At 63.1% G+C, this 13,207-nt stretch overlaps 2 protein-coding genes across 6 annotated transcripts; both read right to left on the minus strand.

Annotated features, from left to right (window-relative positions):
* Window positions 1-66: 66 nt before the first annotated feature.
* Window positions 67-5,188, minus strand: CHRNA2 (cholinergic receptor nicotinic alpha 2 subunit). Of its 5 annotated transcripts, none has more exons than XM_086461725.1 (6): window positions 5,158-5,188; window positions 3,792-3,946; window positions 2,973-3,017; window positions 2,646-2,755; window positions 755-1,856; window positions 67-192 (listed from the first exon to the last, which is right to left on the minus strand). In XM_086461725.1, exons 3-6 carry the CDS (start codon window positions 3,000-3,002, stop codon window positions 67-69), a joined length of 1,368 nt encoding a protein of 455 aa, XP_086317851.1. In that variant the 5' UTR covers window positions 3,003-3,017; window positions 3,792-3,946; window positions 5,158-5,188. The 5 variants fall into 5 exon arrangements, with proteins under 5 accessions (XP_086317851.1, XP_086317854.1, XP_086317852.1 ...); XM_086461728.1 differs by lacking the exon at window positions 5,158-5,188 and having other exon boundaries at window positions 755-871; window positions 1,154-1,856; window positions 3,792-3,917; XM_086461726.1 differs by lacking the exon at window positions 5,158-5,188 and having other exon boundaries at window positions 3,837-3,905.
* Window positions 5,189-11,199: 6,011 nt separating this feature from the next.
* LOC147416083 (uncharacterized) lies at window positions 11,200-12,347 on the minus strand. Its single transcript, XM_086482430.1, has 2 exons — window positions 11,875-12,347; window positions 11,200-11,362 (listed from the first exon to the last, which is right to left on the minus strand). The coding sequence occupies exons 1-2, from the start codon at window positions 12,345-12,347 to the stop codon at window positions 11,200-11,202; spliced, it is 636 nt and encodes a 211-aa protein (XP_086338556.1).
* Window positions 12,348-13,207: the final 860 nt, after the last annotated feature.

Genomic DNA, 13,207 nt, shown 5'->3' on the forward strand with positions numbered 1-13,207 from the left:
CCCACTCCCCGGGAGGAGGAGGGGTCGTGCATCACCCACCATCCCCACAGCAGCGTGGCCCGGCCCCTAGATCATCCCCGCCAGGTAGGGCGGGAGGAAGAGCCCCACGGTTCCCAGTAAGCAGACTATGATGAACATCCAGAGGAAGATGCGGTCGATCACCATGGCCACGTACTTCCAGTCCTCCTTCACCTGCCGAGAAGAGAGGGGCTGTGAGCGCGGGCGGTGGGCACAACCCCCATGTCTGGGATGAGGAGACCACCCGGGGCTTCCTCTGCATCTGCCTCAGGGTGAGGAGATACCCTGTATCCTGGGAAATCCCTGGAGCAGCAGCTGGAGCTCCAGGGCTTCAGCTCCAGATGGACCTTTCCAGCAGAGGTAATCCCACCCAGGGTTTTCGGAAGCCACCCCGCTAAAAGTAGGGGTGCAGCCTCTGAGCAGGGTCCCAGCAGGGTGGGCTGGGCCGTCTCTGCTCTCCGAGGGCAGGAGAGCACGGGCAGGAGAGGGACCTCCAGGATCCTCACAGCCAGCAGGGACGGGAGCTGGAGGAACCCCCAGCTGCCCCTGTGGAGCGGGCATCTCCCAGGTGAGGTGGTTGTTGATCTTCTCCCTGGCTTTGGGTCCTCAGCAGCCAGGGAACCAACTGGGGGTCCCAGCACTGACCACACCCCCCCCCTCCCCCATGGAGGTACAAGTGGCAGGAGGCAGCACCCAGCGTGGGGGACCCTCCTCACCTTGCGGGGCACCCACTCACCGAGAAGTCAGCATCCTCCGCTCGCAGGTGGTCCGCGATGTACTGCACCCCTTCCAGGGCCTTCAGGATGCTGGGGGACAGCATCAGCCCCCGGTCCGAGCCCTCCTCCTCCTCCTCCTCCCCCTTGGGGGGCACCCGGGGGGCTGAGCCCCCCGACGTCTTCCCGGCTTGACGCCTGCAGCCATAGTGGCACTGGGTGCCCTGGCCGTGGGAGCCTGCCTGGGACATGCGGCTGGGGTATGTCTTCTCCTCCTCTTCCTCCTCCTCTTCTTCCTCCTCCTCCTCCTCCTCCTCCTCCCACTTGTCATCCACATCGGTCTCCAGCCAGCACCGGGAGGTGCTGAGCCTCGTCCCCGGGAGGTCGTACTGCCCCGCGGTCCCCTCGGGGGGTGGCAGCACGGGGGGTCGCTTCATGAAGAGCCAGCGAGGGATGAAGTCGAGGAAGAAGCTACGCACCCAGCGGGGCATCGTGTGGGTGCTCGGGGAGCGGTGGTGGACGTTGAGGACGAACACGGTGATGATGATGGAGAGCGTGACGAAGATCATGGTGAAGAGGAGGTACTCACCGATGAGAGGGATGACCAGCGAGGTGGACGGGATGATTTCCGTGATGAGCAGCAGGAAGACAGTGAGGGACAGCAGGACGGAGATGCAGAGGGTGATCTTCTCCCCACAGTCAGAGGGCAGGTAGAAGACCAGCACGGTCAGGCAGGAGATAAGCAGGCAGGGTATGATGAGATTGATGGTGTAGAAGAGCGGGAGGCGGCGGATGATGAAGCAGAAGGTGATGTCGGGGTAGATCTCGGTGCAGCAGTCATACTTTTTGGAGTTATAGGTCCCGATGGCGTTTATGATGGCCCACTCGCCGCTCTCCCAGTAATCCTTGAGGTCCACGTGGTGCTCCATGTTCTCCAGGTCGATCTTGGCCTTGTCGTAGGTCCAGGAGCCGAACTTCATCTTACAGTTCTGCTGGTCGAAGGGGAAGAAGGTGACGTCGATGCTGCACGAGCTCTTGTAGATGGCAGGCGGCACCCACTTCACCTTCCCGTTGGAGAAGAGGTGCGCCTTCGTCATGTGGGTCACGGCAAATTCCCCGTCAGCGCTGCAGGGGTGGAGAGGTGTGAAGGTCAGAGGAGGATGGAGGGTTTCCCCCAAGAAACAGGGCCAGGAATTCCCGCAGCTCTCAGGGCTGCTACGAGCCTTGATTTGAGGCCGTGGCGCCGCCGGGTATCCCGGCACGGTGCGGGGTTCACCCCCCTGGGCAGCACCCAGAGCGTGGAGATGGGTGGGAGCACGAGCACTGGGCACGGGGAGATGGATGCAGATGGATTTGCAGCCTTACGGATGGGGTGGGATGGGGGGCAGGAGGTCTGGGGGGGTTGGCAGCACCAGGGAGCTGGTGGGGTGGGGTGGGATGGGATGGGATGGGATGGGATGGGATGGGATGGGATGGGATGGGATGGGATGGGATGGGACGGGACGAGCTGCAGGGAGGGGAAGGGAAGGGAAGGGAAGGGAAGGGAAGGGAAGGGAAGGGAAGGGAAGGGAAGGGAAGGGAAGGGAAGGGAAGGGAAGGGAAGGGAAGGGAAGGGAAGGGAAGGGAAGGGAAGGGAAGGGAAGGGAAGGGAAGGGAAGGGAAGGGAAGGGAAGGGAAGGGAAGGGAAGGGAAGGGAAGGGAAGGGAAGGGAAGGGAAGGGAAGGGAAGGGAAGGGAAGGGAAGGGAAGGGAAGGGAAGGGAAGGGAAGGGAAGGGAAGGGAAGGGAAGGGAAGGGAAGGGAAGGGAAGGGAAGGGAAGGGAAGGGAAGGGAAGGGAAGGGAAGGGAAGGGAAGGGAAGGGAAGGGAAGGGAAGGGAAGGCCCGAGGGATGCCCCAGCTCAGCAGCATCACTCACTTGTTGTAGAGCACGATGTCAGGGATCCAGATCATCTCAGAGGGCACCCGGATGGAGGTGACGTTGTCAAACTCCGCCGGGTCCCAGCGCAGCTTGTAGTCGCTCCACTCCTGGAGGGAGACATGGAGGGAAGGGCATTAGGTGGCCCTGGGTCTGGTGGGACCAAGCTGCCCAATGCCTCCTCCTCCTCCTCTTCCTCCTCCTCCTCTGGCAGCACCCCCCGGAGGAACAGCACTGTGGAGATGCCACCAAGCCCCTCTGTGCCCCAAATGCTGTGACCTCCTTGACATATTCTGCCCTCGCCCCAGAGAGGGAAGAGGCTCCTACCTGCTTCAGCCAGACGTTTGTGGTCATCATCTGGTTCTTCTCATCCTGTGGTGGGGAAGAGGGAGAGGTGAGAGGAGACGGGCAGAGACATCCCAAGGGTTTGTCCCATCGGTGCCTCCGTCCCCAAATTCCTGCTTTCATTTGCTGCCCTCCGCCTCTAGGGATCAGCTCCTGGGAGCAACGGGTACCAGTACAAGTCCAAGGAGAGACTGTATCTCCCTGTCATAGGTCTGCTCACTAGATGGCAGCAAGAAAAAGCATTTCGCAGCGCACCGCTGTGAGCCGCTCCGATGGACGGACAAACGTGCAGTCCCACGGATGGGTGGCTGGAAGGGTGGGTAGACGGACAGCTGGAGAGGTGGATAGATGGACAGGTGGAAAGGTGGATAGGTGGAAAGGTTGGTAGATGGACAGACAGATGGGCTGATAGATGGATAGGTGGATGGATGGTTGAGCATGCGAGGAATAAGTGAGGGCTGAGTGGACAGACAAGCCCCGAGACACCCCGGGGCAGGTAGACAGTGGATAAGGACATGGGAGGGATGGAGACCTGCAGTTTCCCTCCATGCTCTCCTGCTCTCAGGGGAAGGGAAGGTTTGGGATGGAGAGGAGGGGTGCAGATCCCCCCTGCTCATTGGACATCTGAGTGAGGCAGGGTGGATCGTTTGTCCCCTGAGAGCCAGGAGGTCGCTGGTGCCTGAACCCAACTTCCCACCAGGGTCCCCAAGGCCCTGGTCTGGCAAACCAGTAGGACCAACTGGTGAAAAAACCAGATGCCACAGAGGGACTGGGATCTCTGCCGGTGGGCGGGCTACGCACCACATCGATGAGCTGTGCGATGGAGAGCCCGAACTTCACGATGACCACGTCGGAGGTGTTGGGCACTGGCCGCGACCAGCGGTTGTAGCCGGTGAAGAGGTGCTTGAAGAGCCGCTCCTCGGCGTGGCTGCCCCGCTGCTCCCGCAGGCAGGCGGCTGCGGGGAGGTGGGGACGGGGTGGGGGAGAGCTCGCTGAGACACCTGCCCCCCCCTTCCCCACTCCTGCACCCCACCGTTCCGGGCAAGCCCCCCTCTGTGCTGCAGCAGGCAGGGCTGCTAAACCCAACCCTGGGGTGGGGAGAGGGGAAGGAGCCCCCCTCAAAGCTGCCCCGTGCTCCTCCTCCCGGGGAGCGGAGAGCGGGTGCGAGGTCCACCTGGCCGTGAAAATCCCACTCTTGGGTGGCCGAGGTCCCTCTCCCAGTCCCTTCCAGCTGCTCTTACTGGTGCTAACTGGTTCGGCTTTGCAAGGTGGAGGCTGACGCAGCCCTCGGGACCGCTGCAGCCTGCCCAGAGGGCATCCCTTGGGCTGGGCCGGAGACGGGGCTGGCAGGGAGGGCAGCGCTCTTCGCTCTGCCTCGAAATCATCGGCGTCGGTCTTCGGCGCCGTCAGCTCGGCTGTCGTCGCTCACTGCAGAGCCCCATAAATTTCCACCAGCAAGTCGAGGGAGGCCAAGGGAGGGAGGAAGAGGGAGGGAGGGAGGGCTCTGCACAGCAAAGTGCAACCCCAGAGACGTTGTATGGGTGGCTCTGCCCTGAAGAAGAATGGCTGTACGGCCGCCCCCCTTAAAATGCCCCGTGCAAGCTCCCTGCAAGAGAGCAAGGCTCTGGTGGTTGTACTTTGGGCAGGGATGGAGGACCTCAGAGGTGTTGGAGAGGGCTGGTCCCAAGTGAAGGGACAAGCCAGATGCCCAGCTCGTGGGTGGTCTGGCGCTGACAGCAGGTGGAAACAAAAATCCAGTTTTTTCCCCCATCCCTCCAACATTTCGAGCCTGCACAGGCCGCATCTGGGGTCCCAGAGGTGCATCACCTGGGGGGGGGGGGTGGGTGGGATGACCCAGAGCAGACCACCCCACACCCCCCCCAAGCATCTAGGTGGTGTCAAGCTGTTCTGCAAAGACATGAACCCTGTCCCAGCAGGCTGCATGGTGGAGGACACAAGCGTGGAGACTGGGGAGGCCAAGAGTCTGCTGGGGGGTAAACTGGGAGAGAAATGGTTTTCCACGTGCCTGCACCACAGCCCTCTCGGCTTCCCCTCCCTTTTCCCCAAATTTAGCCCCCCCCCCCCTCCCCGGACCATAATGGGTGACACCCATGGGCTCAAGCGAAGGAAATTCAGGGACCCCAGGGAAAGCCAGAGCCACCCTTACCCGCCTGGAAGGTGACGAAGCACCACGCGACAAGGGGGTGGATGCCATGGGACAGCCTCCCCATGCTCCCTCTGCCGGTATCCCCCACGGACCCCCTCCCCGGAGCAGTTTGCCAAGCCCCCTGGGGAGGGACCCGAGGGAGCGATGAGCTGAGATGGCGGTGGGAGAGGAGGCTCAGCAGGGAAAGCCACCACAGGGGACCTCCGAGACGGCGTCCTGCGTGTCCCCCCCGTTAGCGAGCGCTGGAGGAGCCATGGATGGAGCTGGATGTGGGCTGGGAGAGCCTCAGCGGGGAGACGATGGGGCCAGGGTGGGTGCGTGGCTCGGGATGCTCTGCCAAGTCACCCGCTCCAAATTTCATGCCTGGAAAGACGGCAGAGGGTGGCACTGTCACCGCGATGCCACCGCAGCGCGGGTCTGGGAGGTGACGGTCCCGCTGTGGTCCCCTTCAAGCCGCTCCCAGCTGTGAGCAGGGCTGGGAGCTGAGCTGAGCTGCCACCGTGGCAGAGTCAAGGTGTCCCCAAAGCGTCTGCTCCCCGGGCAGGCAGGGCAGGAACCTGGGCAGCGCCGGTTGCAGCCAGACCCCGCGAGTGGTGGGGAGCCCGAGGTGTCCCTGGGTGATTGAATAGCAGGGATGGAGCCCAGTGCTTCAACTTTTACTAGGATGACCAGAAAACAACTGTTTTCAGACCATCCTTCGGCCCTCCCTGACTCAAAGCTTCTTCATGCCCTGAGAGTGAGGGAAGGGGAAGCAGCTCAGCTGCTCCGGGAGGTTGTGTTGCCCCCAACGGGCTCTTGGGGCTGGTTTCTCCAGGAGCTCTCACCTCTGAGAAGAGGGATCATCCCTTCACCCTGCACCCCCTCCATCCATCCATCCATGGATGTGCTTGCTTCCCCACCCCAGCACGGCAAATCTCCACGAGAGGGGAAACCCCTTGCTCCGCAGACTCCCCCCAAATCTGCTCCTGCTTACAAGGTGACTCCTCCACGCTGGACCCGTGCCCCCAAGAGCAGCCTTGCCTCTCCAGGAGGCATCTGCTTCCATCCCCAAAGAGAAGGAGGTTCCCAGCCCAGCACTGATGATGCTGAACAAGAAGCTCCTTTAGATTAAATTCCTCCCTTGCCCGCTAAAACCACGAAGCCCTCCTGAACCCACCACCATCTTCTGCACCGTTTTCAACTGGTTAATACAAGGACGGTGGTGGGGGTGGAAAACGGGAGGAGAAACACCGGCCGCTGCGCTGAGCTGGAGAGAAAATTATGGATGTGCCTGTCCCGGCTGAGATATTTAAATATACTGGAGAGCACGGGGGGTACTGGGGGAGCTGCTCCCACCACAGGCTTGGTTAAAGGGTCACACAAGTGGGGGTTTCATGGGTTCCCCAACGCTCTGGTAGATATTAGAGAGGGAAAGGAGGTACCAGGAGGTACTTTGGGTGATGCAAAGCTGTGGCCGAAGCCGCCTGTATGTGGCAAAGGGGGTTTGGGGGGGGCTGCGTGGGGGGCAGGGGGGGAGACCCTATCACCTCGCACCCACATCCCCCTTCCTTCCCATCGCTGCTTCGCCCGCCTCGGTGCTCCTCCGGCAGCGCCGGGCAGCCCCAGCAGAGCCTGGCAGCATGGTGGGCAGCGCTACCCTCCTGCCTGACCTTTACCTCCAGCCCTGCCTCGTCTCCTCGCATCCCAACCATCTCCCTGATGGATTTCCCGTCGCTCCGTCGCACTAGGTTCGAGGCGCCGACCCTGCGGCAGAGACGCCCCGGGAGGCACCTCCGTGGCTGCCAAACGCCGCTACTCGCCGACCACGTTCCCGGAGGGATGCGGAAACCTGCCCCGTGCGGGTGCTAAAGGCTGGACCAGGGGATGCCCACGACCGCGGCGAGCCCGGCAAAGCTCTCGGCATCCCTACGCGCCGTCAGGGAGGCGGCGAGAATAAAGGATGTATTCGATTTTTTGTATAGGCGGACGAGTGGGGGGATTTGGGGTGTTTAGGATGGCAACTTCACGCCGAGCTGGGAAACTTTCCCTGCCGCTGCCTCCCCGTCGCTCCCCGGCCGTCCTCGGCGCTCTGCAAGCAGCTTTCATCGCGGGTATTCGCAGGGAAAAAAGCAGCTTTTCTCCTTCCCACCCAGCCTGGACTCCACAAACACCCCTTACCTGCTGCGGGGAGAGCAAGGAGGGGTCCCCGAAGCCCCCGCCGTTCCCTCTGCCGTGCCGGGGTTGGGATGCTGTGCTGCGGAGGGCTCCGGCGAGGACTGGGCTCCAGCGAAGGATGGCTCAGCCTTTACTCCGAGCGGTGACGACAGGGGCTGGGAGGAGGAGGAGGGAGAGCCATGCCCAGGCGAGGAAGGAGGGGAGGCTGGGGGGGACGAGGGGGAGGAAGGCTGGAGGGACATCAGCTCCCCTGGTCCTCCTCGTCCTCCCTGTGTGTGGGCAAAGCTTCCCCGGGGTTGGAGAGGGCTGGGTTTGGCAGGGCTGGCTCGGTGCCTTCCCAGGCAGCGCTGGGCCGGGGGAGAGGGAAGGGGGTGTTGGGCGTTGGGTGGGAGGGTGGGGAGGGAGAGGGAAGGAGAGCGGGAGCGCCAGGGCGGTGGAGCGGGCAGAGCCCAAGCACAGGCTGGGGCGTTGCAGGGCGCGCTGCTGGGGGTATTGCAGGGGGTGTTGCAGGGGGCGTCGCAGGGCATTGCAGGGGGCATCGCAGGGCATTGCAGGGGGCATCGCAGGGCATTGCATGGGGCATTGCAGGGGGTACAGCAGGTGGCATTGCAGGGTGCATTACTCGGGGTATTGCAGGGCATTGCGTGGGGTATTGCATGGGGTAATGCAGGGGGCATTGCAGGGCATTGAGTGGGGTATTGCAGGGGGTGTTGCAGGGGGCATCCCAGGGCATTGCATGGGGTATCACAGGGCATTGCATGGGGTATTGCAGGGCGTTGCATGGGGTATTGCAGGGCATTGCATGGGACATCGCAGGGCATTGCAGGGGGCATTGCAGGGTGCATTACTCGGGGTATTGCATGGGGTATTGCAGGGCATCACATGGGGTATTGCAGGGCATTGCATGGGGCATTGCAGGGCATTGAGTGGGGTATTGCAGGGGGTGTTGCAGGGGGCATCGCGGGGCATTGCACGAGGTCTTGCAGGGCTTTTCATGGGGTATTGCAGGGCATTGCAGGGGGTATTGCAGGGGGTATTGCATGGAGCACTGCATGGGGCATCACAGGGCACTGCATGGAGCATTGCAGGGGGTATTGCAGGGGATATTGCAGGATATTGCAAGGGATATTGCAAAGGGCATCACAGGCTGTTGCATGGGGCATTGCAGGGGGTATTGCAGGGCATTGCAGGGCATCACAGGGCATTGCAGGGCATTGCATGGGGCATTGCAGGGCATTGCATGGGGCATTGCATGGGGCACTGCAGGGCATCGCATGGAGCATCCCACAGGGCACCACACAGGGCACTGCAGGGGGCATCACAAAGGTCCAGGCTCTTGCACCAGTGGGGAGAAGGAGGGGGCTGCTTGCCCCAGTCCCCACCAGACCAGGGTTTCCCCACTTGCCCCCGGGCTGGGGGTTTGGTGCCAACCTGCCCACGGGTAGGGCAGCTCCAGGGAGCAGTGATGTCCCCTACTCTGGGGACGACGGGGTGCGGAGGTCCCGAGTTGACCCCACGCAGCGCCTGCCTCAGCCTGTGCAGAAAACACCGCCAAGGGGACGGTTGCAAAACTGGGAAAGCAAAGTCAGGGCAACATCCAGCATCAACCCCCAACCTGCAGACCCCTTCCCCCTCCTGTCTCAGGTGTCCCCAGCCGAGGGGAACGCGGACAGGGATGGGGACAAGGCTACTTCGGGCAGAAGGAGGGGAAACCCGGAGCTCCCCCCTGTTTCCCCCACCTCCCAGGCGAAGCCCCAGCCTTCTCCCCAGACCAGCCTCTCTCCTTCCTTCCTGTTAGGAAATTTAATGCTCAACCTTCCTGCAAACGAAGCCCAGGACTGCAATTTCCAGCCCTGGGGGACCTGCCCAACGATTTGCTTGCTTTCCCCTGGGAGGTAAATGAAGAAGCAGACCCGGGCACAGAGGGCACCTGAATTTGCTGCTCCTCTCCCTGCTCCGCTGCAGGACCTCCATCCCGCCTGCCTCCGTGAGGCTATGCCCACCACCCTTGGGAGGCTGAATCCCAGAAATCCGTGGGGAAGAGGAGCCAGTACCCCACCATCCCACCACCCCAGCAGCAGCTGGTGCCCAAACCAGGCAGATATTGGGTTGTCCCCTCTCCAGACCCGCGGCCACGAACCTCTCGCTGAGGCAAACCTCATGCCGGCGTGATCCAGGCATCTCATCGAGGGTGTGAGTGCATCAAACCACCCCGTTTTTTAATCATCAATGTCACGATTGCACCAAACCACCCTGGCAAACCTCCCACACCCAGGGGAACCACGGTGCAGCCGGCAGGGTGATGCAAAGCCCCATCTCCACGCCGTGGTGCAGAGCCCTCAGCCCATGGCCACGTGGCAAGGCTGCCTGCGAGGCCAAAGGGAGGGTGTTTGGTGTCAGATGGACCCCCAAAGCTGGGGAGATGGGGAGGGGGGGGAAGACAGAGGGATGGGGAGCAGCTGGAAATTGCAAGGGCTGCTCCAGGAGATCGACCCGGGCCCACCAAAGGAAGGGAATGAGGGAGAAGAATGAATCGGAGGAGACCGGAGTGAATTAATGAGGGAAAACCGACCAACACTGATTTTCTGGGGAGGCAAACCCGGAGCTGCCTGCTGGGATGGTGGATCGAAGGCTGGGGACGCCTCGTGGATGTTGCGGGATCCATCCCCTTGGCTGGCTTCTTGATCAGGGGTGACCATTTTGGAGGCGGAGGGGCTGTTAACGCTGCAGAACAACCTCATCCGCCCTCCCTTCCCCTCAGACACCAGAGCCCGGCGAGAAACCAGCCGCCGAGACAACGCTGAGGCCCGGCAGAGCGCGATGCACCTTTATTTCGCTGCCTGCAGCTCCCGCAGAAGCGCCGCTGCCGCTTCCCCGGCGGCTGTTTGTGCCTCTTGCCCATCCTTAGGTTGCACCATGGTGGGGGGTAGCGGGGTGCCCCAAGCCCGGGGTGGCCCTGGCCATTCCCTCCAGCCTCCTGGCAGAACCTCCAGGCTTATAAACGCAGAGGGAATTTTTTTTTCCTACCTCTGGCTGTCTTCCGGCTGCCCAAACCTCAGAGGGTTGGGAGCACTGGAGGTGCCAGCTCCCATTTCTTGCCAGGCTCTTCGGCTCCAGCCCCTCTCCCGCTGCCTGCCCTGCCCTGTGCAGGCAGCACAACCCCAACCCCAACCCCTCCGCCCTGCCTGCAGCCCCAGCCTCCCCTCTTACCACCCCAGGGGCAAAAAGGCTCTTCCAAGCCAGGCGAGACAAGGTGCAAAGGATTAACTGGGGCCACTGGTGGCTCTGCTCGTGCTGGTTGATGCTGCTGGAGCATCTGAGCCCCAAAAGAGTTTGGGTTCATTTTTAAGACCCTCTGAGGAGCCCCAGGAGCCCACCTCAGGCAAAGGTCCGGGCGTGATGGCTTAGCTGTTGGCACACGGGGCTGGCTAGCGGTGAAAAAAGGGAGCTGGTGTGGAAAAAGCTCTTGCAGGGAGGACCTGGAAGAGGGTGCAGAGCGGGGGCAGGAGGCCCACCCCCCCCTCCACGTGGTGGCACCAGGCTCTGCTCTAGGACGGCAGAGTTCCCGCGGGATAAACGCACCGAAAGCTCGGGGCCGGGGTGATGGGCATCGCGCGTGTGACGGCATCGGGCGTGCAATGGCATGACGTGGGTGACGGCATCGCGCGCAACGGTGGCATCGCGTGGGTGGTGGCACCACGAAGCGGGCAGCGACCCCCCTGCCCCCTCCTGGCTCCACTCTGCCAACGCCCAGCGCCAAAATCTCAGCTCCCAGGAGCGGGGGCGAGGAGGCAGGACACCCCAAAAGCCGCGGAGATGAGGCGGGTGGAGGTCCTACCAGCAAGCAAGGCCAAGTGCAGGGTGACGGCGGAGCCCGTCCCCTCTGTCCTAGGGCTCGGTGGCAGCGGTGGCGGCGGCGGCGTGGGCGGCCGAGCTCTGCAGGCGCCGGCTCAGCTCGGCGTGGAGGCGGCGAGAGGCGGCGTCCAGGGTCTGGGCCAGGCGGCCGGTGAGCCGTAGCATGTGGGCCACCACACGGACACCCTTCCGCAGCCTGGGGTGGGGGGAAAGAGGGGGGCTCCATGTGCCCTTACGTCCCCACCAGCCTCCCCTGCAGCGTGGAAGGGGACGCTGCAGCACTGGAGGTCTCAGAGACGGGAGGGTCCCCAGCCTGGGAGAGGAGGTCCCCCAAATCCTCCATCCTGGTGAATGCTGCTCCATCATCTCGTGGTGGCTCTGCTGGGTCACTGGTTTAGGAGGGATACACCCCACACACCGCCCCCCGCCCCCCGCAAGCTCCTGACATCCCACCCCCTACCCTGCCCTTGGAGGACCCCTCACCAACCCCACTGCGGCGGGTTTAGGGCAAGGATGGGCCTGTGGGTGTTAACGGCAGCTGTTTGCTGAGCATCCAAACCCCACGTGTCACCTAAGAGCCACCATGTGGGACCCTTGGGGACACCCAGACCCTCCCCCGGGTGTCTGCAGCCTGGGGCTGGCTCCCACCCCTGGAGTCTGGGGTATCAGCTCCGTGGAGCATCTCCATCCCCTTCCCATGGCACTTACTTCTCCTTCTTCTCGGCCATCCGTGGGTGATCAGCCTCGGCCACGTGAGCCTCCAGCTCCCTGCGGACGTTATCCAGGCTCTCCCGAAATTCCAGGTTGGCCCCACGGATGGTGGGCAGCGCCTCGGTGATGAAGTCCTGGTAGCGGGTCCGGTTGTCCTCTAGCACGGCCGCCTTCTCCACATCCTTCAGGCTGGCCTTGGTGGCCTGCAAGAGGGTCTTGAGACGATCCAGCTCGTCACGGGAGGCGGAGGCGGGTGGCCCACGGGGGCTGCAAGGGCTGGGGGTGTGGAAGGTGATGCCGCAGCGCTGGGGGTCCCGGAGGGGGTCCCCATCCTGGGGGAGGTGGTACCCCAATTCCTCCATCCTGACGCTGGGCGTCACGTCCTCTTCTGGTCCCCCCTGGGTGGTGGCGGGGGGGACGAGGGTGCAGAGCCCCACCAGCAGGCACCAGCCAGGGACCCCTGGGACCATGGTGGCCTGCAGGAGCAGAGAGAAATGGGGGGGGGGGGGGGTGTCAAGGCTGAGACACCCACTGAGACCCTTTTGGATCCCTCCCAGTTCACACCAGTAAAAGCCCCCAAACACTTTTCTTTTTCCATGCATATGTATCTCTGGCTGATGGGATTTGGGGCCCCTGCACCCCACTCTCTCCTCACCATGGAGGACACACCCACACACACACACACCCCCCCCGGATAGGGGGGGAGGACCCTTTCTGCACCCCTCCCAGCTCAGCACACAGAGCATAGCGATGGGGAAACTGAGGCACGGAGGAGTTTGGGGTGAGGCTGATCCCACTCGTCCCTCCCCTAAACCCCCCTCCAGAGCCATGGAAAAGCGGGGGGGGGGGGGGGGGGGGGTGGCGGGGGAGGGGGGCAGACAATATGGCTCTTTCAAAACCACCACCGGAAAGTCTTGGCGCCGGGAGCGGGTGCCAGAGGCTGCCGGCGTGCCAGGGGGCTCAGGGAGTTTTGGGGGGGGAGGTGTCCCCACCAGCACCCTGCATCCTCCCAGCCAACCCCCCGAGCCCCTCTGCAGAGGGAAAGGGGTTCCCATTGGCATCCCAGCTCCCTGCCAGCCCCCTGGGGTGCAACGAGCTTCTCAGGTCTCAGGCCAGCCCCTGTGGTTTTTCGCTTGGGAGCCAAGGGCCCCAAAAGTGGGTTGGGGGGGGGGGAACGATGGACGGCAGCCAGGACCACCCCCCCCCCGCCCAAGAGGAGACCCCAGCGGCACGGTGGCCCAGCCCTGCCACGAGTTGGCCGGGTCTCAGAGGCGAAGCCGTGCTGGCATTTAGCTGGCACCAAAGCTGGATTGTTCCTCCCGGCTCTTCC

The sequence above is a fragment of the Leptosomus discolor genome, chromosome 2 (assembly GCF_034619465.1).
Source record: "Leptosomus discolor isolate bLepDis1 chromosome 2, bLepDis1.hap2, whole genome shotgun sequence".
NCBI classification, from domain to species: Eukaryota; Metazoa; Chordata; class Aves; order Leptosomiformes; family Leptosomidae; genus Leptosomus; species Leptosomus discolor.